Source organism: Muscardinus avellanarius (assembly GCF_963383645.1).
Source record: "Muscardinus avellanarius genome assembly, chromosome: 12".
Lineage (NCBI taxonomy): Eukaryota > Metazoa > Chordata > Mammalia > Rodentia > Gliridae > Muscardinus > Muscardinus avellanarius.
Genome location: NC_137798.1, coordinates 104,775,863 through 104,800,503, shown reverse-complemented (window position 1 = coordinate 104,800,503; position 24,641 = coordinate 104,775,863). Strand labels below are relative to the sequence as shown.

The following is a 24,641-nucleotide window of genomic DNA, read 5'->3' as shown; positions in this document are numbered from 1 at the left end:
ACTCCCGGGGCTCAGGCGGCTCCCTACCTCAGCCTCCCGTGTCCACACCACCGGACCTGCGTTTTGACTGTGACCTGCCCTGGGAGGTCAGGTGTGGAGTTTCCGACCTGTGACATCGTGCCGGTGCTCAAAATGTTTGACATTTTGTAATGTTCTGGGTTTGAGACTGCGATGCTCAACCTGACTAAACAGAGCAGCAGAGCTGAGTACAGCTCTCAAGGTCGTTCTGACTTTCCCCACATGACATGATGACGGACCGAACCAAGAATCTAAGTGTCATGCTTGCCTCTGAGTATCTGTATGCTACAATGGAAAGAATTAGAACAACCTACAACCTAGCACTGACCCTTCGGTGAGAGCTACAGTAAATCAGGTGCGAGAATTCTGTGTGTGTATTCTGGGGATGGAGCCCAGAAGTATTCGACTTCTGAGCTTCAGTCCTAGCCCTGATTTTTGCTTGTTGGTTTAATAACTGACTGATTGATTGTACTGGGGACTGAACTTCGGAGCTATGCCCCAGACATATTTTTCAGTTTCATTTTGAAACGGGGTCTCGCTGGGTTGGTGTATCTCAATATTGGCTGAATCAGTCTCAAGCTTGAGATCCTCCTGCCTCAGTCTCCCAAGTATGGGATCACAGGAGCGTGCCACCACGCCTGGCCGTGTAATAACCTGAGTAATAAGCTAGGTACTTTGGTAATTGAGCCACGAAGGCTCCTTAAGGCCGGAGACATCCTTTACGTTTAATTCAGGAGCTCTGTGGTCCTGCTGTGAACAAAGCCTGCGAGAGCGGAGGAAACAACGGCGCTGTAGGCAAAACTTGAATTTTAGGATTAAAAGACCAGAATTTAGGTTGTGCCTCTTCTGCGTTACTTAAGTAATATACATCCTGTTCTGACAGATTGGCTCGGGACAGCAATGATCTTGTTAGAAAGGAGGTAGTGTGCCAGGGATACGAGCGCTGTGCGAGTGGCGCGCCGGGCCACGCTCAGCCTGGGGCCGCTCACAAATGGGATGTGGGACTCCAAAGTGAAAGGAAAAGCATACACGGTATTCTGGCTCCAATGCTGGTGAACAGCAGGGGCCCCACCTCTCTACCCCTGGCGGAGGAAGACCAGGCCTGTGAGCCGTCGCGGCGGGCATGACCCACCTCCCTACCCCTGCTCCATCACAGTGACTGGCAGAGGAGGAGCAGGCCTGTGAGCGCTGCGGTGGGCACCTCGGGCCCCGGACCCCGCCTGGCCTGCAGCCACACTGCGTGTAAACTGCTCACGTCTCATGTCACAGAGGACGCTCGCTGCCCACCACTGCTAGGGCTGCCTTGGGTACCCGGAGCCAGCTGTTTAGAGGCAAGCCGACCTAAGAGTCACAGTCTAAGAACGCCCTATGTGCTCGGTGAGCAGGACACAGTGCTGCTCCCGTCAACGTCCACTCTGTCACATGGGGGCACACGAGGCCGGCGCCGGAGCCTGGAGCACAACGGCCCACACGGCAGGGCAGGTGGGAACTCGGCCAAGTCGGTGGGCTTTCCGGCACAGGACTGGAGGGAGGCCTGGAGGGCTGAGGGAGCGAAGGGCTTGCTAGCAAAGGACGAGCCAGGTGCCGTGAGCCAGCGGACGCAGCCGCACACCAGCGAAGGCACACGAGGAAGGAGTGCGGGCCACGTGAGTGACTCATGAGCAGCAGGACCCTGGTGTGGAGTCGGGAGGCCTGGCTCGCAGGTGGGGCGGGCAGGAGGGGTGAGCGAGGGAGAGGGAGCTCAGGGTCATGGCAAACCCCCAGAGCGTTCTGAAGCCTTCCTGCTGAGCTGCGGGGCCGCCTGGGGCCGGCGTGCCTGCCACATCTAGCGGGGTTCCTTCCTCTCCTGCATCTCGGCCAGGGTCCCTGAACCTGTCATCCAGTTCACAGACCTTCCCAGAAGGGGGCTAGCGATCGCTCGCTCTCCTGGCCCCTCCTCCCTCCCTGAGACTCGACAGGAAGAATGAGGCCCGGGTGGAAGGTCGAGTTGGTTGGGACAGGATCAACCCGTCCACACCGGGGGCGACTGGATGCTTGAGCAGAACCAGGACAAAGGTGGGTGCGTGGTGAGGGGCCAGCCGGCAGGGAGTGGGGAGGGAGGATGAATTAGCCCCAGGGAGCCCTGGCCACCACAGGCGACAGGTGGGCCGCTGACACCTCCTCCCTCCATCCTCAACCGCGTGAGAGCATGAGCACCGGCACGCACGGAAGACTTACCTATAAAATATATTATTTATCTGTTTTCTGATGTAGGCTCTCAGGCCTAAGAACTTCCCGTAAATTCTGTGAAGGGTGGTTTTGAGGAAATCTCTCTCCCGAGGATCCTCACTGTCAAAGAGCTCTAAAAGCTTCAAGAAGAAAAAGACACTGAGTGAGGGTGACACTGCTCCGAGCACGGGCTAGGGGCCTGCGGGCAGCTGGGCGCGCCTTACCTGCAACACAAACTTCTGATCGATATATTTCTTCGCTATATTAGGCTGGAAATCTGGAGACTCTAAAAATCTTAAGAAAAATTCATAAACAAGCTAGGAGAAAAAAAAAACAAGGAGTCAAATAATACAGTCTTATATTAAGTGGAGATTAAAATATGCTATGAGTTCAATCTTATTTGCCTGAAAATATTAGACATTAAAAAAAAACATCACTACAGAATTAATGCTGAATTATATGGCTTGCCTTAGTTACAATTGGTAACGGCGATTATTTTATTTAGTAAGAACCGCAGACTATCCCTTAAATGGCATTTAAGCCAAATGTTTCCAGGGCCTCAGTCACGGATGCTTAACTGCTGCTCGGGGCCCTGGCGCTCGGCTGCCACACTGGGTCCCACCCAAGCAGCCAACCTGCGGTGTGTTTGCAAACCTGTCGCCTGCGTGTCCAGCAGTGCCGAGGCACGGGGCCAGGTGGGACCTCGAGGGGACAGGGCTGCTGAGACATACACTCCGAGCTGCGATTGCTCAGCCCTGACTGCGCTGCCGGGAGTGCCGTGCGGAAGCAGGCGCCGGGGGAGGAAGGTCTGGCTCTGGGGACGCCCCATCCCCGTTGGTGCCACCGGCAGGCTCCTCCCCAGTTTCCCACCTCTTTATTCCCCACCAAGCATGCCGGTACGGCTCTGCTCATGCTGGCCTTGGCGTCTCCTAATGGGTCAGCCTTGAATCTCACAGAAGCATTGAAAAAGGCGTCTGTTGGCACGGGTGCCCAGGCTGCACAGAGACACGGCTCAATCCAGGTGCCGAGCCTGCATGAGCGCTCTAGGCCGGCACCAACAGTTACCAAAGTGGGCCCTGCCACCGAGCACATTCCAAGCGCACGCTGTGGCTGTCTGTGTGCTGTGCCCCTGACACCTCTGCTAAAGCGCCCCTCCTGCGTGTACGGGTCTGCGAGGTCTGTCAGTGGTCCCTGCCACGCCGCTGCCTCCGAGCCCGGCACCCACACGGTGGCCCACGCCCTCCTGCGAGCCCACAGCCACCGGTCCAGTACCTGCAGGTGAGGCCAGGCTGCTTCTAGTGTTGGTTCATCTTCCTCTGGGTCAAATTCTGCTCCCGTAGGGTTGGAGGAAGGTGGCAATGTGCGAAACATGTTAACTGCAAACTAAAACCCACACAGTCTCTGATTACAACCAGGGCATTCCAAACCTTTACCAACCACATTTAAGAAATAGCAGGTAAGTCTAGTGATAGCTAGCTGCTTCCCAGGGTAAATGGCTTGTCTTTATCCTCACAACCCAGGAGCAGCGTGGGCCCCCAGGGAGCCTGGGTGGCAGGAAATGGGTCACTGAGGCAGGTGAGCATCCAGCTGACCATTATGGCCGTTGTGGTTTGTGACCAACAGGTTTTTCCAAGACAACTGACACCGACTGGTGGTGCGGACGGTGCAGCAGGAGTCAGAAAGGCAAGCAGAGGAGGGCTACGGCGGAGCCAGGGCGGGAGGGCGGCGAGGAGGTGCACACGCTGTGCCGGAGCCCCACGGCAGTGAGAGGAAGGCACACGCAGCGAGATGAGTGACCTGTGCGGGCGCCAGGCACCCCCAGGGAGAGCAGCGCTCGCTGAGGAGTCCGCTGGGGCAGCGCGGTTGTGTCTGGGGGCTGACCCGTTAAATTTCTTAGTGTCTGGACTTGTACGCAGGCTGATAAGCCAGTGATGTAAACGAGAAGATCAGTTTCATGTCAGCTTATGGCCTGTTTTTCTCTTGTGCTAAGCCCAAGCATGACCAGTTACCCTACCGAGTCCTGGAGCCCACTGTAGGTGAGTGGGCGATCACAGCACTGGGCTCTAGTGACAGAGCCGGGTCCACAACCACCCATGCACAAGCCACACACCTGACACAGAGACTCCAGCTGCAGGACAGCAACGGGGCTGCCTGCGGGGCAGCGAGCCTGCTCACGGCAGAGCGCTGTGCGCCCCGGCTTCTTCACCATCATGGCCGCCTCGGGAGGTCAAAGCACAGAGGCCCGAGCGCCGCTCTGTCCACCTGAGAGGAGCTGATGTGAAGAGGGTCCACAGCGTGTGAAGACGGTGCAGGGTGCAAGGGGGAAAGGGTTGGAAATCCAGAAACAGTCAACTAGAAAAGTCTTGTTGTGAAGTAGGAGTAATGGCTCTAAGACGGCAGGAAGGACAAGAGTCTGGAACTGAAATACAAGTGCAGCCCGCGAGCGGGACGTGCGCAGGGTCCTGTAGGGCTCCCGGATGCGGCAGTTCCAGCCCCAGCCCGCGGCACTCAGCGGATGGGGAGCAAGTGGGGTGCCTTCCCTGCACCCACCCAAAGCCCATGATGAGACAGGGAGATGGACGAGCTAACCACCAAGAGAGCCCATGTGCCCTGTCCCGCAGGCCACCAACGCCTGGGCCTGCCCTCGGAGGGGCAGCAGAACTGGCCCTCCATCACCTCCTCAAGCTCTGTACCTACCTGGGCATGTGGATACACAGGGAAGAAAAGTCGGAATTGTGCCTTCATCGCCTGCTCTGCCTCTCCACCCCGCTTTCATCCCCCAGGGCGCTTCCGGGGCAGAGCTGAGATCTGCAGAGTGGAGCGAAAGCTCTGGGCGAGACCGGACCCTGTCACTAGCAATGGCTAAAAGTTAAGTCATCTGCCCACGCTGTATCTAGAGGCAGGATGGTATGATGTCCTGGTTAAGGCAATGGATAAAAGGAGAAGGCACCCCAGGGTGATGGTGCATCTCACACCGGCCAGCTCGGCCAGGCTAGGCACTGTTGTTCAATCCCGACGTGGGTGTTGCTGTGGAAGTATTCTGCAGATATAGTCCACATCTACAATCAGCTGATTTTGAGTGAAGACTGCCCTCGACAACGTGGGTGGGCCCCATACAACCAGCCAAAGGCCTGTTAACACCATAGCTGCGGCTCTGCAGAGGAAGGACCCTGTGAACACGGGTCACCTCCCTCCACAGAGCTGCTGGCCTGTGCCCTCCTGAGACCTGTGCTCTGCAGCCCACCTCCTTCAACTAGCGCTCTCTCCCTATCCCTCTCCCGGGACTTCTCTGGTAGAGCACGAATGCAACACCAGTTGGCTGAGATTCCTGACTGAACTGGTCGTGCTGTACTAGTAAGGCGGTGGCCACAGCTGCACTCTGAAGCCCTGCAACCCACTGGTGGTGGCTGTCTGACCCCCTGCTGCCCTACGAATCCTGGACGCTGGGCCAGGAGCCTGCTTGGTGAGTACCACCCTGCCCTAGCAACCCAGTCCTCTTTTCTGTACCTTTTATAAACTAAATGCCCTGCCGCCACTCAGCTGCCGAAGCCCTAGCCCCTGGAGGTAGTTGTTGGAGATGGGGCTTAAAGCAATCAAGGTAGGCCGGACGTAGTGGCGCACGCTTGTAATCCCTGCGTTTGGGAGGTGGAGACAGGAGGTTCGAAGCCAGCTGCGCGTGCTGGCTTAGGAGACCCTGTTTCTTTTTTTTATTTTTTATTTTTTAAAAATTTATTTTATTGGTGCATTGTAATCATACATCACATTGGAATACAAGACTTGAGAGGATATACAAGCACACATCATCCAATCATCCCTCATCCAGCCCCCATCCCATTCCCTCCCCCTCCCTCGATCCCATGCTTGTTTGGTGATTAACTTTGATACATATGTTTATGTACCTCCTGTGTTTTAAAGAGGCTCCATCCTCCCCTATTCCATACCCTCTGCTTGGTCACCTTAGTTGCTTCACTATAGGGCCCTTTCTATAGCTCGACCACTTCCTGTTGCCCCTTTCCTCGTAGTTATTGCTGATTAGGGGAAGCATCTGGTTTTAATTTTCTGCGATATTTCTCTGTGCATGCCGCGTTGCAAATACCGATCCCACTCTTGATGGCCCCAGTTGTGGCCTGGCTACCCAGTGGACTGATCCAGACCTCGCTGGCTCAAGCAGCGGCCTTGCCTCATGGGAGGCCCCGATACTAAAGGAGACCCTGTTTCTAAATAAAAATATAAAATAGGTCTGTGAGTGTAGCCCGGAGGTAGAAGGGCTTCCAGGAACCCCAGTACCACCAAAAAAAAAAAAAAAAAGCAATCAAGGTAAACATGGTCCTAAGGGCAGGGCTCCAAGCGCCTGGGAGCCCAGTGTGCCCATCTTGGGCACCTGCTCAGAGAGGCCTTATGGGGCCAAGGCGCCTCAGCACCCTGGATCCTGAGCCTTCCAGCCTCCAACTGAGAAATAAATGCTCATGCCGGCACCCCGTGCTGCTCTGTGACAGCAGCCCAGGCAGACCAAAGGGCAGCCCGTATAGCAACCCTCCTGGACCCAGGAGCATAGCTGCCGCAGCTCTGCCAGATGTGAGGTGCTGCTCAAGGTAAGGAGAAATCCTGCCTGTCTTTTATACTGCACTGTGCCGCGTTACCCTAGTGCTCAGCTCTACAAAGCTAAATAGAGCTGGGTGTGGGGCGCACGTCTGTAATCCCCGTGCTTGAGAGGCTGAGACGGGGCATCACAAGTTCGAGGACAGCTTCAGCATGTAGTGAGAATTTCAACCTAGCAAGATTGTTTCAAAATAAAAATGAAAAGCCGGGCGTGGTGGCGCACGCTTGTAACCCCCGCGCTTGGGAGGCTGAGACAGGAGGATCGTGGTTCACGGCCAGCCTCAGCTACTTAGTGAGGCTCTCAGCAACTTAGTGAGACCTTGTTTCCAAATAAAAATATAAAATAGGTCTGGGAGTATAGCCCAGAGGTAGAAGACCTCTGGGTTCCACCTCCAGTACCACCAAAAACAAAACAGAACAAAATAAAAATGAAAAGATAGGGCTGGGGGCATAGCACGTGTGTGTGTGTGTGTGTGCTCACATGCACACATAAACACACACAAGTAAAATATACAACATGCTAATTTTAAGGGATAGAAGGCATCACGATGCCACCTCAGATTACGCTTGGGTTGCTAACATTTCTTAGCACGAAGCTTCAGGGGCCACGTCATGAGCTGCGTGAGCCGCAGTGCTGTGTGCACAGAAGCCACCTCCGGGCACCTGCATGCCTGGAGTTTAGGCCCAGGACCACGGAGAGGGTCGTCAACACCCCGTGAAAACCAGCAGCTCCGAGGTCTTGTGTGGACCAGGCTCATAGCAGACTCTCATGGAGACACGTAGGGTAGAGGGTGCGGGCCCTGGACACGGTGCCAGAACCAGGTCCCATGAGGCAGTGCAGTGTGCAGCGGCGGCTCCCAGAAGCAGGGCCCTAGGCTGCCATCTGGGCTGAGCCTGGATTCTCTCCTGTGTTGAAAAGGGAAAAGCCTCTGGGCGTGGTGGCGCACGCTTGTAATCCCTGCACTTGGGAGGTGGAGACAGGAGGATCGCGCGGGTTTGAAGCCAGCTATGCTGGCTTAAGAGACCCTGTTTCCAAATAAAAATATAAAATAGGTCTGGGAGTGTAGCCCGGAGGTAGAAGGGATTCCAGGAAACCCCAGTACCACCAAAAAAAAAAAAAAAAAAAAAGAAAGAAAAGGGAAAAGCCTTCATTCATGTGTACACAATCGCATAAAACATGTAAAACCACTTGCTAAATGGAGAGGCCCTACTGGCCGACAGCGACCCTCCCTCGGCGCCTGCCTCCGCAGCGTCCACACACTTCCGCTCTCTGTCACAGCCGGCTCCGCAGATGCCTTCCACATCGCCAAATTTATTAAATTATCCGCAAACCAAGAGCTCAAAAGCAACTTCATGGAAAATTCTTATAATTTGGCAATCTCGTGCAGCTGTTTTTACCTACATTATTCATTACTAATGGGTAAAGTAATAAAACATTTATGCTATTACATAACCGCAGCACACTAAAACATATGAAGATCTTAGGCATGAAGGAATAAATCCCAAAAAAGAATACATCATCTAATTTCAGAGGCAACAGGAAAGACAAGCTGGTCACTCATTGTTGTGATCAAACCCACAGGGCTGGGCTGTTATTTACTCTCATTTCTGTGCATACAAACTGGATTTTAACTGGAGAGTCCCCTGAGGCCAGGTGATGGTTCCCTTTCTCTCTCATGCAAACCCTGTGAATATTAAGTTCCAAGAGTCCGACTGCCAAGAGATGCTCTCCTGGGAAACCACATTTGTGTTCAAAATGCAAAGCTGTCATCTGTGTGCAAATGATATACCTGAAAACAAACGGGCGCAGACTGACCGTCACAGCTGGCCACCACAGCTGTCCCCCACCAGCCTCGAAGACCGAAGCACAGAGCTGACAGCAGAAGCCTCCCTCCCAGTGCTGAGCAACTAGAACTACGCACATGCACGGACACACAGTGCTAAAGCACCCAGGAGATGGGGCTGAAGCTGGGCCCGGCTCTCAGAGCCCCGGCGCGGAGGGGCCTGCCTGCATCACAGCGGCACGCCACCCTGCAGCGCGCAAGCTGAGGGCAGCCTCCCACGGAGCTTCGGCGAGTCCGTGTGCGCTCAGTGAACTCACACTGCTCCTTCCTCGGCAGAGAGTGAGTTCTAATCTGCTTTCACGGTACCACGACTTGGTTGTCATCTCACGAAATGGAAGCTTGCGCTTCATACCCTGCTGAACCTCAGCACCCAGCGCTTAGTAGGCCCTCAAGGGCTGTAAGAGTACTGGATCCTCTGGGAAGAGCACACATCAGTCACCTTATTGACTACCACACCCAGTAATTACCTGAGAACTGTGAAAAACAGTGGATTACACTTGAGCTTTCAGCTGTCATGTAATTATAGGCCCAGTTTGGTCCCTAATTGCAAGCTCTTCTATGACAGGGCACATTCTCTCTGCACCATGCACCTCAAATCTAACTGGATGGTCAGGTACTTCTTGGCCAAGTGCCCCCCCCCCCCCCAGCATAAGTGCTCAGCGCTCACGCACTCGAGGTGAGCAAACACAGCCCTGGTTTGCAGGGACCGTGCTGCCGCTTTCTCCATGGCCACAGCTGCTTTCAAAGAGGGCAATTTCCCTCCAAAGAGATGCCAGAACAAACTGCCGGGTGTGGTGGCGCAGGCCTGTAACCCCGATTCTAGGGAGGCCGAGACAAGAGGATTGCGGGCTCACGGGTGGCCAGCTTCGGCAGGTGACCAGACCCTGTTTCAAAATAAAAAATAAACTGGGACCGGGTAGTGTGGCTCAAAGGTAAAATGCTGAAATGCCCCTAGCTTCAATCCTCAGAACCTAAACAAGAAACCAAAACCAACCAGTAATCAAAATAGCCAAAACCAGGGGGGAGGAAAAAAAAAAAAAGAAAAAAAGAAACTATTAAAAATTCTTTGAATAGCTTGCTGTTTTTATTTATTAAAATATAGGTTAAATATCCCTTATCTGAAATGCTTCGGATCAGAAGTGTTGGATTTTGGAATATTTACATACACATGATGATGAGGTCTTGGGGATGGATTCAACTTTAAACAGGAAATTCACTTACGTTTCACATACACAGTACCTGAAGGTACAGTTTTTTTTTTTCTTTTCTTTTGTGATACTGGGGGTGGACCCAGGGGCTTTCCTACCTCCAGGCTATACTCCCAGACCTATTTTATACTTTATTTGGAAACAGGGTCTCACTAAGTTGCTGAGAGCCTCACTCAGTAGCAATATCATTATTTACATCATAGTAGGTATTTTAAGTACCCCAGAGGTGACTTAAAGTGTACGGGAGGATGTGCGTATGTTATATGAAAACATCATGCCATTTTATGTATGAAGTCTGAGGACCCTCAGAGCTGGGTATCTGTGAGGGGTCCTGGAACGAGTTTCCCACGGACACAGGGATGACTGCACTAGCCCAAGGCTGGGAACAGTGACTGTCTCCACCAACCAGGCTGGGAAAATCCATCACTCATGGGGCGTCAGATTCGTAATCAGAAGGCTCATCAGTAGTGGTGAGTAATTAGCCCTGGAATCAACATGGCTCTGGTCTTGCCTAACTCACCTTAAAGCAGAAACCGAAAGGATCAAACTGTTTCCAAGTACCCTAATTGCACCCTCAAACAAATCTCAACAACATCAACAGAAGTAGGGCCGTGTATACCACTGAACAAGGCCAAAGCCACAATGTCAGGCATCCAATTAAAAATTACCAGGCATGTACCGAGATAGAAAAATACAATTTATAATGACAGGAAAAAGAACTCCAGTCAATTGAGCTGAATGGCAACTGGCACAGGTACCAGGAATTAGCAGACCAGAATATTAAAAGTGTTCTATGTGTATAAAAAGTTAGGTGTAAGCCGGACGTGGTGGCGCACGCTTGTAATCCCAGCATTCGGGAGGCGGAGACTGGAGGATCACAGCTCATGGACAGCCTCAGCTACTTAGGCCCTCCACAACTTAGTGAGGCCCTGTTTCATAACAAAGAATAAAAAAATAGGGCAGGAGGTATAGCTTGGAGGTCGAATGTTCCTGGGTTCCATCCCCAAGACCGCAAAAAAAAAAAAAAAAAAAAAGCTAGGTGTAGATGTGGAAGATTACATGTTACTAAGGTACCTGAGTGGAACTCCAAGAGATGGGGGAAGGGGACAGATACTTTTTTTTTTTTTAAACATAATGGTCAGTTTTTCAAAACTGATGAAAACTATAGGCAAACTCTAAACAGAAAAACAAAAGAAACCATGCCCTGGCACATCATAACAAGTAGCTTAAAAAGAACACTGAATAGCCGGGCGTGGTGGTGGACGCTTGTAATCCTTGTGCTTGGGAGGCAGAGACAGGAGGATCGCGCTGGTTCGGAGCCAGCCTCTCTGGCTTAAGAGACCCTGTTTCCAAATAAAAAATATAAAATAGGTCTGGGAGTGTAGCCCAGAGATAGAAGGGCTTCCAGGAACTCCAGCACCACAAAAAAAAAAAAAAAAAAAAAAAAAAAATCACTGAATAAGAAGATCTCGGAAGCAGCAAAGGGGCCAGAAGTCATACCCACAGGGACAGAGATAGCATGGCTGGAGAGCAAGGAACAGGCCAGCACTCAAGGCAAATCAAAGACTTCTAAGCCTGGCGTGGTGGCGCACGCTTGTAATCTCAGCACTTGGGAGGCCGAGACAGGAGAATCGAACAGGTTCGAAGCCAGCCTCAGCTACTGAGTGAGGCTCTCAGCAACTTAGTGAGACCCTGTTTCCAAATAAAATATTAAAAAAAAAAAAAGGTCTGGGAGTATAGCCCGGAGGTAGAAAGCCCCTGGGGTTCCACCCCCAGTACCACACACATATACACACACACCAAAAAAAAAAAAAAAAAAAAAAAAAAAATCAAAGACTTCTACACATATAAAAGACAAAAAATTCACCATCAGGGACCCACGCTATAAGAAACTTAAAGAACGTCCTCTCAACAGGAGGATACTCATGATATTACTGGGTATCTGGATCCACAATGGAATGAGGAATATTAAAAATGGTAGCTATCAGGGAAAATACAAAAGATTTCTACAAACCATTTCACTATCTTTAAAACACAACTGCTTAACCAACAGTAATATATTGTGAGGTTGGTAACGTTGGATAAAATGTGTGACATCAACGGCACAAAGACCGAAAAACCAGGAATTCTGCTCTCATTCCCTTACAATCTACATGAAACAGTGTCCGAGCCTTTGAAGGTCAGCTGTGAGAATGTCAAAGATGTAGTCTAGAGAAGCTGAATAAACAATAAAAAATCAAACATTTATGAGTTAAAAATTAAAAGCCAAGAAAGGAAGTACAATGGACTCAAAAGAAAAGCAGCAAACGGGACAAAGAGGCGGGACGGACGGAAGAGTGAGGGCAGCGCGGCAGGCGTGTCTAGTGTGCGAGCAGGGAGCCCAGGCCTCAGGCACGCTAAGCACCGCCTTCCCACCGAGCGATCCCGGCCCAGGTGACTGATCTGCACCACCGCTACCGATAATCACCTTCTATGTAAGCGGTGTGAACCTCAACAAGGGCGGGTGGGTAAGGAGCAGGCTCTAGCTCTGTGCTGTCTATAAGGAGCCGCTCTAAGAATTAACTGGTCAGAAGGACAAGGAGGGAGAAAGACCCACCACAACCGTCACGAGAGGGCTGGAGGGCCCCAGCAGTACCGGACGAAGCCGACTCGGGGCGCAAAGAGCCCCGTTATCACAAGCACCGAGTCGGCTCAGCATACTCGTGTGCCCATGAACATGAAGAAAAACCTGACGGACCTGCAAGAAACAAGGGCAGCAGTACACAGAGGACGAGCACACAGCGGCCGGCGATGCGCAGGCCCGGTGCCGCGCAGCACAGACGAGGCCCTGGGTCTGAGCCCCGTGTCGGCCTTCACAGGGCTGCGGCCCAGACACCTGCCAAGCACAACTTAAATTCGAGGAGGAAAGGTTTGCTGGTGCACAGCTAGAGGTTTCAGTCCATGCTGGCAGGCTCCAGGCAGAAACTGCGATGCAGGGCTTTGGGGCACAGTGGCAGAGAACACTGTGGCTAGGGAGGAGAGAGAGAGTTAGAGGGAGAGAGGGAGAAGAAGAGGGAGGAGGGCCGGGGCCAGCGACAGTCTCCAAGGCCCAGAGCCACACCCCAAAGCCAGGGACCCACCTCCAAACCTGGCTGCATCATCTTAACACATGAGATGTTCTAGGGGGACATTTTATATTCAAACTCTAACGCTCAGCATTGCAAAAATAAATAAACAAGCTAGATAACCCTATTTCGAGTGCAACAGAAAGATGAAATACCTATGAGTTTAACACAGGCAAGCATCTGCATGCCGAGGACTAGAGCGCAGAGGTGCCCGAGACGGGAGGCGCGCTTTGCCCTTGCACTGAGAGGCCCCCGTCATTAAGAATTGATTTTCTGTGAATCTGTGCATTGAATTCAATCTTAAAAGGTCTTTGGCAGCCGGGCGTGCGGCCACACACTTGTAATCCCAGCACCCAGGAGGCAGAGACGGGAGGATCACGGTTCGGGGATGGCCTCAGGGAGGCCCTTCACAACTCAGTGAGATCCTGTTTCAAAACTAAAAAGACTAAAAAATAGGGTTAGGGGTATAGCTTGGAGGTCGAATGTCCCTGGGTTCCATTCCCAGTACTGCCAAAAAAAAAAAAAAAAAAAAGGCATTTGGCAGATAACGAGCTGGTATTTTCTGAGACGGGGTCTCACTCAGTCGCCTAGGATAGCCCTGAACTAGGGATCCTTATGCCTCTGCCTCCCAAGTTGCTGTGACTCCAGGTGTACACCTCGATACCTGCCAACAAGCTGACTTTAAAGAACATAAACGGAGCTGGGTGTGGTGGCGCACATCTGTAATCCTAGTACTTAGGAGGCTGAGAGAGGAGGGTCGCGGGTTCAAGGCCATAGCAGGACCTTGCTTTTAAAAATCAATCAATCAATCAAAAGAACTGCCAAAAGCTTAGAAGTAGAATGCCCTTGGGTTCAATCCTCAGTATCCTCTGACACACACACACACACACACACACACACACACACACACACACACAGAGAAAAAAAAAACGAGAAGGTAAAATGACCAGAATAGCCAAAATGCTTCTGAAATACAACAAGAGTGGGAGATTAACATCACCAACAATGGCGGGCCAGTGGGAGCCGTGGACAGAGAGCGGGCGGCAGCGGAGGCCCCAGCCCGACGGGTCCCGGTCCTCCTGGGGACTTCGCAGCCTCTTCACGCGGCCCAACAGATGTGCCACCTGGGCGTCCGTATAACCTTGCTCAAAAGGAACCACATACCCAGAAGCAAGATGTAAAACTCCGAAGGAAACTTAGGAGAAAGCTTTCTGCGGCAGACTTAGGAGACATTCTTTAGATATGATAACCAAGGCCCCAGCAAAAACACATCAGACTGGACTCCATCTAAGTTGAAGACGTTTGCTCTGTGAAGGACACTTAACGCAATAAAAAGCTAGACTGAGAATCTTTGCAAGTCACCACTGCCAAGGATCTGGATGCAGAATATGTAAAGAAATCGTCGAAGTCAGTAACAGGGAAACAACCCAACTGAAAAAGGGAACCACTGGAAGAGACACGTCAGGGAAGAGGACACAGAAAAGACAAGCTGGCTGGGGAGAAGTGCTGGGCATCAGGGAAATGCAGACTGAAACCAAATCCGAGCCGGGCTGCTTCCGTGAGGGGAAGGAACAAGCTGCCACAAGCTAGAAGCCGGGCGCGGCGGCGCAGGCCTGTCATCCCTGCACTTGGGAGGCTGAGGCAGGAGGATCCCAGTCCAAGGCCAGCCTCAGCTACTGAGGGAGATCCTGTTTCAAATAAAGAATAAAAAATAGGGCTAGAGGTGTAGCTTGGAGTAGAACGCCCCCGGGTTCAATCCTCAGCACCACAAAACAAATCTAGACCCAAGTCACGACACCAAACGCTGGCAGCCTGCCCCAGGGGGAGGCTGTGCCTGGAGTGCGCACAGGGCCTCACAGCACCCGCACCGCTCCAACCGCGAACAACCAGGCGCCACTCAAGCCGGCAGCAGGAGCAAACCGGCGCATCTCCACAATGGGATAACACAGACGACCGATACGTTCGACACCCTGGGTGACTCAGACGCGTATGCTACGGGAAAGAAACCCAAAGGCTACACAGAGCAAGAATCCACGCCTAGGACGCTTTGGAAAAGCAACCGAGTGGCAGAGAGAACAGACTGGCGACGGCCAGGGGCTCTGACTGTCACGCAGCAGCCGGGCATGCTGACTGTGGCGGTGGTTACCTGACAACACGCATGTATCAACCTCCCCAAACTGGAATATTTCGCTATGTAGAAGTTAAAAATTAATTTAAAAAGTTGTGGGAAGATACGGATTAGGCGAGAAGTCCCCAAAGCTTCCTGATTCACAGCACTCTTAATGTCTGAGTGGTCTCCACACTGTGCTCTCAGACCTAGAGAAACATCTAACAACTTTGGAGCTAAAGACCCAGTCCTGCTGAGGCTTAAGAGACACACAACTAACCATACCTGTTTCAGGTGCACTGGCTGGATACATTGAAAACACATGCACCTGTGCGCCCATCACAGGCCACACAGAGAACGTCCTCACTGCCTCTCCCTGTTCCCTCAGCCTTCTGAGAAAACAGCACAGACAGACTTACTGGTTGGAAGTGGGGTGGGGAGAATTGGGGAGGGACAAAGTAAGGAAAAAGATCAACCTTTCCTTTTTGTGTTTTTATATTTGTTTCATTTGTTATAAACATACATTTCTTTTATAATTTAAAAATATTAAGCCAGGCATGGTGGCACGTGCTTGTAATTCCAGTACTCGGGAGCGGAGACAGGAGGATAGCAGGTTTGCGACCTGCCTCAGCTACTTAGCGAGGCCTGCTGCAACTTAGACCCTGTTTCAAAATAAAGAATAAAAAGCCGGTGTGGTGGCGTGGTGGTGCACGCTTGTAATACTCCGCTTGGGAGGCGGAGACAGGAGGATCGTGCAGGATACTGGAAAAAAAAAAAAAAAAGAAGCAGCAAAAATCAAATCAAATAGAGGGAAAATCTCCAAATCATTAGAGCAAATCTCTCAAAATTGGCTGATTTTTTTTTTTTTTTTTTGTAGTACTGGGATGGAACCCAGAGGCATTCTACCTCCAAGCTATACCCCCAGCCATATTTTTTTAGTCTTTTTTGTGTGTGTGTGGTACTGGGGGTGGAACCCAGGGGCTTTTCTACCTCTGGGCTATACTCCCAGACCTATTTTATACTTTATTTGGAAACAGGGTCTCACTAAGTTGCTGAGAGCCTCATTAAGTAGCTGAGGCTGGCTTGGAACCTGCGCGATCCTCCTGTCTCAGCCTCCGAAGTGCTGGGATTACAAGCATGCACCACCACGCCCGGCTAGGGTCTCACTGAGTTGCAAAGGGCCTTGCTAAGTAGCTGATGCTGTCCATGAACCACAATCCTCCTGACTCCACCTCCCAAATGCTGGGATTACAAGTGTGCGCCACCACTCCTGGCCTGGCACACTGAATTTTAAAGTACAAAAAACAAAACAAAACAAAACCTCTGGATTTTAGAAAGTTCTTTTTTTTGCGGATCTGGGGATGGAACCCAGAGCCATTCTACCTCTTGAGCTACACCCCCAGCCCTATTTTTTATTCTTCACTTTGAAACAGGGTCTCACTGCGTTGCAGAGGACCTCACTAAGTAGCTGAGGCTGGTGGCGTACGGCGATCCTCCTGTCCCAGCCTCACAAATGCTGGGATTACAAGCGTGTGCCACCACGCCCAGCTATTAACAATTTTTAAAATATCAAAACATACAGTACACAGATGATCCCATTACCCGAAGGCAGCTGTGGCCCGTGCTGCCCTCCCTGGGCTTACTTTCTAATCTGTTTATAAAGGGAGCCAACACCTGCAGCTCTGGGGGCATGACGCGGCAGCGCTGTGCATCTGCGCTATGTACCGGGCTCCATGCTCGCGCTTCCTGGCTCATTCTCACTTCTATGGATTTCATGTTACAAACGTGAAACTACACTTTGGCTGAGCTTTTAACCCCAATCAGTACTTAGGCTGAGCTGACTAGTTCCACGAAGGAGCTCGGTAGCACAACTTTCTAAACAACAGGGAAGTAACTGGCAGTCTGGAGCAAGAACCCGAAATGGACCTGCACTCCCTGAGAAAGGATGCTGGGGTCCAGCTGGGAAGCTGCAGGGCCTGGGGCGCCGCGTTCCGAGGACGAGGCTTCTCAGTAACGCCACCTTCCGTCCTCGCCTGCTTAATGTCACGTTCTCATTTATTCATTTTTTTAAGACAATGCCCATAGAATGGTTAAGTCTAAATAATGGGGTGTCGCCGGGAATGGTGGCGCAGGCTTATAATCCCTGCGCTTTGGAGGCTGAGACAGGAGGATCGCGCAGGTTCGAAGCCAGCCTCAGCTACTTAGTGAGGGTCTCAGCAACTTAGTGAGACCCTGTTTCCAAGTAAACAATATAGAATAGGTCTGGGAGTATAGCCTGGAGGTAGAAAGCCCCTGGGTTCCACCCCCAGTACCACACACACACACACACAAAAAGGGGGGGCGTGGTTTTTCAGGTGTCAAGGTGCCCCCGAGGGAGCCCGCACGGAGGCGGCAGGTCCTTTTGCGACCCCCACACCCTGCTATGTGGCTCGTAGCCCTGTTGCAGACCTTGCATCCCTATGGACAGGAGATTAAAAGGCGGACACGGAATAAAGTCAACATTGCACGGCTTCGGAGGCGCCATCAAGTGCAGTGGGCTGTTTCTGTTTTTGCTGTGGCTCTGGTTGTGGACTCACCAGGTCGATTCAGTGCCACTACCTGGTCTCTGCTAAGGGGCCAGAAGTTGAACCTCCTCTGGCTTCAGCCCTGTCCATGTGGACGTCCAGCATCTCAGTATTACTATGGAGACAGTGCTGACGTTTCATATTGGCCAGAGACTTGGAACCTAAGATCCACGAATTTGGATGAGAACCCTGATTTAGAAAATAAAAATGAGACTCTAAAGCTCTTAATATGGAGTCTCTTATAGGCTATAAGGGACTTAACATTTGAAATCTCATATAAAAATTGGTATATAGATCCAGTTTTCAAATGTTGAAAGGATCTAATGCAAAATTTACCTCCTTAAATACTGTTATCAAATCAGTTTTACTTTTATTTTTGTGGTACCAGGGATTGAACCCAGGGAGGGGCATTCTATGCCTTTTTGTTTGTTTTGAGGTAGGTCTTACTAGGTTGTTGAAAGTCTTGCCAAGTTGCCGAGGCTGGTCTACAGGCTGCGATACTCCTGTCTTAGCCTCCCAAGTACTAGGATTACAGGCATTGCCGATATGCCTGGCTAGTTTTACTTTAATACGTCAAATTTCTTTCTTTCTTTTTTTTTGTGGCACTGGGCAGGAACCCATGAGCACTCTACCTCTGAGCTACACCCCCCATCTCTACTTTTTATTTTCTATTTGGAAATGGCCTGAGTTGCGAAGGGCCTCACTAAGTAGCTGGGGCTCTCTTGAACTGCAACCCTCCTGTTTCAGCCCCCCAAATGTGGGATTACAAGCGTGTGCCACCACGCCTGGCTGTGGTGAATATTTTGACTGTTAGAAAAATGTCCACACCTCAGAAAGAGATTAACTAGACAATTTAATCGAAAAACCAATGGCTGGTCATACTTAAGCTCCGAGTGACAAGAAGAGGTAGTGGAGTTGCCATGACTCAACCGGGAAGCCAGAGCCCTCGTCCCGTCTGCTCTGTCGCACCCGCTTCTCTCTGAATTAAGCTCTTTATCTAGAAAGGAAACGGATCACAGTAGAGGGGCTAGGGCCAGAGGCTACAGGGCATAAAGTCATAGGCCGGCTCCTGGGGGGCTGAAGCTGGAGGATGAAGAGCTTGAGGGCAGCTTCAGAAACGCCCTAAAACAAGGAACCCAAACACTGCACGCGACACACGTGCAAAGTGCTCAGCACCACCCGCCGTTGGGGGAATCAAGCCCCAACACGCCCAGGAGCACCCTAGGATCACGAGACAGATGACGCACGGGACGCATGCGCTGCTGGCGGGAATGTAAAACGGGGAAGCCACTTTGAGCTCGATTTTTCAAATGTCAAACATTCAAAGTTAACCTACGACAGTAACTCCACACTAGGTACACACCCACGAGAGGTGAAAACGCGTGTTCCCACAGAAGCTCACGCACAAACGGTGACAGCAGCCCAAGCCCAGGGATAAACCAACAGATGAGCGGGTAAGTAAGATGGAGTGTGTCTACACAATGGGTATGACGTGGCAATAAAAGTATCTGGTTAAGGAGAGGCGTGGAGTACACACGCTCCAGCACGAATGAAGCTTGGAAACACCACGCTGGTGAGCGCCCGCCCCAGGATGACACACTGTGTGGCCATGGACGCGAAGCCCTGAGAGGCGATGTCTAGTGACAGACAGCACAGCGGTGGCCGCTCAGCGCTGGGGCGGCGGGCTCTGGGAGGGCCAGCAGTGACTACTGGGAGTGTAAGAATTCCTTTGGGGGATAGAAAAAGCTCTAAAATTAGACGTGATGATTGTGGCATAATCTCATATTCATACCAAAGCCCACTGAATTACACATTTCAAGTGAGTAAGTTGTAAAATATGTGAATAATATATCAATAAATATGCTAAAAACCCCACACAGCAGTCCAGCCTACTGGGCAGTGTGTTTAAAGAGGCAGCATTAGCCGGGCGTGGTGGCGCACGCTTGTCATCCCCGCGCTTGGGAGGCGGAGACAGGAGGATCGCGCTGGTTCGAAACCAGCCACGCTGGCTTCAGAGACCCTGTTTCCAAATAAAATATAAAATAGGCCTGGGAGTGTAACCCAGTGGTAGAAGGAAACGGTTTCCAGGAACCCCAGTACCACAAAAAAGAGGCAGCATTAGGAGGACATCTATAGAGCTCTGGATTCTTCAAAGCAAATGGAAGTTAATGTCTCTAAAAGTACCATATCCAAAATATACATGTACTCCAAAGAGAGCCGCCACAACGGGCCACACTGCCCAGCGCTGCACAGGGCGGGGTGACGCCAGATGACTAGGCCAGGCTGTGTCCCCGGGCGGGCGGGCACGGGCGGGCTCAGAACCCTGCCCTCTCTGGGCTCGAGCCCAGCCCCTCTCCCTGCACCTTTCTCCAGTGCTGCATGGCTACTAGACAAGTGAGCTATAAAGAAGAACAAAATCACGTCATTTGTAAGAAGATGGAAAGGGCTGGAAAGCATTATGTTAAGTGAGATCAGCCAAACACAGAAAGGGAAGGGACATGTTTCCTCTAATATGCCCAAATGAGTGAGCATTGGGGATACCAGAGGGACTCCAGATAATGGAAGGAAAATCTCAGAAAAGTTTGAATGGAAAACTAAGAGAGGAAGGAGGCTGAACTTGACTGATGAGCGGCTATTTCCAAATAGGTGTAAAAGTACGAATATAGCAACGTTAGCCTAGGTATTAAGTATCGGGAGCGGGGAAGGGAAACGAGGGGGGGGAGAGGGCACCAAATACAGATTAAATGTATAACATTTACTTTCAATAAAATAAATTAAAAAAAAAAAAGACAAGCGAGCAGCAGCACAGAAAGCCCAAATCCAGTCTGTCCCCGCTCCGGCGCCAGCCCCAAAGCGCCGCACGCAAGGGCCAGCGTCTTCCGAGGCCATCTCACAGCAGAGAGGCAAGGAGAGGGAAGGAAGAGTCCCTGCCCTGGGACTATGGCAGTCACCGCAGAGCGGCTTCTCTTCTGGACCTCCTCCTGGCATGTGGCAGGCGCAGGGCGAACCTGCCGCAGCCCGGGTGACTGCTCCTCACCGCGCCACCACCGTCCGAAGCAAGAAGCAAGATGGTGCTGTTGCTTATTTTATACCTGTCTTCCGCAAGAAAACATGCCTTGGGAGGGCGGAGTCGGCTTCCAACTTGATTTTGTCAGCTCAAAGAGCACCTACTTTTTTTTTTTTTTTTTTTTTTTTTTGCGGTACTGGGGATGGAACCCAGGAGCATTCTATCTCTGAGCTATACCCTAGCCCTATTTTATAGTCTTTTTATTTTGAAACAGAGTCTCACTGAGTTGCGAAGGACCTCACTAAGTAGCTGAGGCTGGCCACGAACCATGATCCTCTAGTCTCCGCCTCCCAAATGCTGGGATTACAAGCATGTGCCACCACGCCCGGTGGTACTTGCTTCTGAGAGCAGCTGCAGCACCTGAGGGCTGGCTTGATGTGCAGGGGAAGGAACAAACTAAGACAGCAAGAAGCCAGGCATGGTGGCACATGCTGGTAATCCTAGTACTTGGAGGCTGAGACAGGAGGATCACAGGTTCAAAGACAGCCTCAGCAAGTGTGAGGCTCTCATTAACCTAGTGAGACTCTGTTTTAAAAAAATAGCACTGGGGGTATAGCTTGGAGGTAGAATGCCTCTGGGTTTAATCCGCAGCGCCTCCCCTCCGCAAAAAAAAAAAAAAAAAAAAAAAAAAAAAAAGCAGGAGGAGAGTCTAGTTAGAGGGCCATCAGAATGTGGAAGAGAGCGGGCATGGTGGTGCAGCCTGCAATCCCAGTACTTGGGAGGCTGAGACAGGAGGAGCTCAGGATCGAAGCCAGCCTCAGCTATTTAGAGAGGCCCTCCCTTCGCAGCTTGGTGAGACCTTGTTTCTAAATAAGAAATAAAATCAGGCTGGGGTATAACACAGAGGTAGAATGCCTCTGGGTTCAACCTGTAGTGCTCCCCTCCCTCCAATAAAAGAATGAGGAGGAGATGGTATGGTTATTTATTTATTTATATTTATTTTTTGGTGGTACTGGGGTTCCTGGAAGCCCTTCTACCTCTGGGCTACACTCCCAGACCTATTTTTACGTTTTTATTTGGAAACAGGGTCTCCTAAACCAGCGCGCGCGGCTGGCTTCGAACCTGCGCGATTCTCCTGTCTCTGCCTCCCAAGTGCGGGGATGACAAGCGTGCGCCACCACGCCCGGCCGGGATGGTTATTTAAAGTCATCTGGAGGGCTTTCAGTGCCCCAGCAGTTCTGGGGTGCCACATGCAGTGACAGGGGAGAGGTCGAGGTGGCCGCAGGCGCACGCCGGCTCAGGCCAGCTGCTGGAGGCGCCTGCTTCTCTGTGACCCTTCCCTCTCAGATTAAAAGTGTACATCAGGGACTGACTGATGGCCACCAGGACCCATCACCCCTAAAAATAGACAACTCTCCCACACACTTAATTTACACATTTGCTATGTCTCAAGAAATCAGGTAAGAGGGAATAAAGTTTAAGAAGCACTTTGGATCAATGAGGACAGAGCATCAAGTGCCTGAGGCAGAGACAAATGCCTCTCCACTAGCCACGGAAGCAGACGGAGCCATATCCCTGGCCTGTGCCATCGATGGTGCCAGGAGTGAGAGCTCTGCGGGCTGGAGACGCGCCTTCGCAAAGGGCTCGCCTAGCACGGGCGAGGCCCTGGGCCGCACCCTCCGCACCACAAAACCAAACAAAACGGTGGCATGAAGAACAAGATTACAGAGTTGTAGTAGAAAACGTCAGAGAGTTTTCTTAATGATTCTGAGGGCTGGGTAGCCTTCCAAAGGGAGTGCTCGCTGAAATCAAGCAAAGAACGGAGGCGTCCGGGAGCTCCCTCGGGCTGGTTCCAGGTCTGACTCCCTGATGGGTGTGCCTGGCACTCCTCTTCCAGCACGGGGCTGGTGGAGGCTCCGAGGCCGACTGTGTGGTGGCCCTGCCGGGAGAGCCTGAACTTCTAGGGGTTGACAGAGCAACCCCAAGCAACCACACTGACTACACCTCCACACCCAGAGGACAGAACCCAGAAAAGGAACATCGGCTTCGCCTTCTCTCTCACAAAGCAAACGCACTAAAGTAAGAGAAAAGTATTTTAAGTCAATAGGTCTAGTCAATTCTGAAATACATAGCTTTGGAGGTATAAGTCAGACACTTAAGAAAGAGTCCAGTGAAAATCAGGATTTAAAATTTTGTATTAATCAACAGTGATTCGTCAATAATGGGGGAAGGAGGGCTTAACTTCAAAGGCAGATAAAATAGAACTCAACAGAAAGCTGAAGTTCACTGTCAAACAACAGGAATTTTGTTACAGCATCGCATGAAATACTTCTAGGTGGTGGTGTCTAAGGTAACAACAAGGAGACTTCAGAGGCTTGAGACCTGGGGCTGGAGAAAACACCATTGACTAACTGCAGGATGACAGACTGTCTCAGCCAACCAGGAGAGGCCCAGACCCCAGGACTGACAGATGGAGGCCTCCTTAGCCAATCAGGATGGGCCCAGACCTCAGGACTGACAGATGGAGGCCTCCTCAGCCAATCAGGATGGACTGTTTGGACACCAGCTTCTCCCATCAATAGCTCAACTCCATCCCATCATTAGAATTTTCCTGCACAAGGATGGATGTGTTTACTTCCCAACTATATAAAGGTAGTTATATTAACCTTATATGCTTTTAAAAGATCTACACAAAAAATTTAAGAATAAAATAATAAATACAAATAAAAATCCTAGCATTTCCACCCCCATAGGGTCACTGTGAGGATTAAATGAGTCAATCAATGTAAAGCACTTATCAGCAGGTGCCAAGAAGACAATGATTCCTCTAATTAGTATTATCACTATAATCCAGGATATATTACAAAGAAAAACTTCTCTTCCGGGGCAAGTAAAAGTACCGGCAGAGGAGGCTTCTCCTGGGGGCTGTGCTGGGCTCAGGGAGCCCGGGTGGGGTCCCGCTGGCTCGACCGCAGCCACTCACCATGTGGACGACTTCTGGGTAGATGGGCTCAGTGACCACATTCCGGTTGTGGGTGATATATTCTACCATCTCACTTAAAGCAGCTCGCTTTACTTCCTTCCACTTGAGGTCACTCAGCGGGTCGGAAACAAAGTCAAAGAGGACACAGCACTGACGCAGCTTCTGGGTAAAGAGCTTCTCTTGATCCGCAGGAGGGACATCTGCAGAGCAAAAAGCAAAGCGCATCGATCGCAAACGCAACCCAAAGGCACCGTGAGACACTTAAGTTCTCCTATTTTTATTCTGAATGGAGGCTCCAGAAAAAAGAGACAGGGTAGCAGAGGCTAACCGTTCCTTCAACAAATGAAAAGAAAAAAAAGTTAGTTGCTCAGATCACAGGTTTAGTGTGATAAAGTACATGTGTCCACTGCTTGAGACTGTGGCGACAGTACTGTTCAAAATAAATGCTAAGTGCCATCTGTTCAGTCAGTACTTTCTGAGCACCATGGTCACGTGCTAGGTTCCGTTCTGGACAGAATAAGAGCGAGCGGCCCGCAGCAGGCCCGCTGGCGTGACTGGTGCCCTGTGGCGGCCGCAGAGCGCGGTACGGGCAGGGAAGGCCAGGGGAGGGCGCAGCTGACCACAGACCAAACAGCCCTCCACCAAGAGGACCGCCTCCGGTGCGCCGCCAAGGGCCCGCTCCCCTCCCCACTCCGGTCTGCACCCAACAGGGCACATGTCATGACCGATGCTGTCAACGATGACAGCACATCACAGTAGCTCTTACTTTATTACTTGGTGAGTGCTGACCTGGCCAGATAGCATACTAAAAACTTTATATACATTGATGCTTCTTTCCCCATTGAATTTTTAAAATAAGATAATAAAATAAGTGGAGATACAACAGGTTAAGAAGACCTACAGTAGCCTGCCTGTCTGCCTGCCTTCCTGCCTTCCTTCCTTCCTTTCATTTTGTGGTACTGGGGATGGAACCCGGGGGGCACTCTACCTCCGAGCTAC

At 51.2% G+C, this 24,641-nt stretch overlaps 1 protein-coding gene across 12 annotated transcripts in view; it reads right to left on the bottom strand.

Annotated features, from left to right (window-relative positions):
* The window catches only part of PPP2R5C (protein phosphatase 2 regulatory subunit B'gamma), a gene marked incomplete at both ends in the record, with an annotated part of 152,059 nt that overhangs the window by 32,988 nt on the left and 94,430 nt on the right, over positions 1–24,641 (bottom strand). For all 12 annotated transcript variants that reach the window (XM_080706787.1, XM_080706794.1, XM_080706791.1 and 9 more), the window contains 4 exons: positions 2,236–2,366; positions 2,451–2,543; positions 3,499–3,609; positions 23,643–23,842. In XM_080706787.1, coding sequence (XP_080562913.1) covers positions 2,236–2,366; positions 2,451–2,543; positions 3,499–3,609; positions 23,643–23,842 — 535 coding nt within the window. The remainder of the gene's footprint in view (positions 1–2,235; positions 2,367–2,450; positions 2,544–3,498; positions 3,610–23,642; positions 23,843–24,641) is intronic.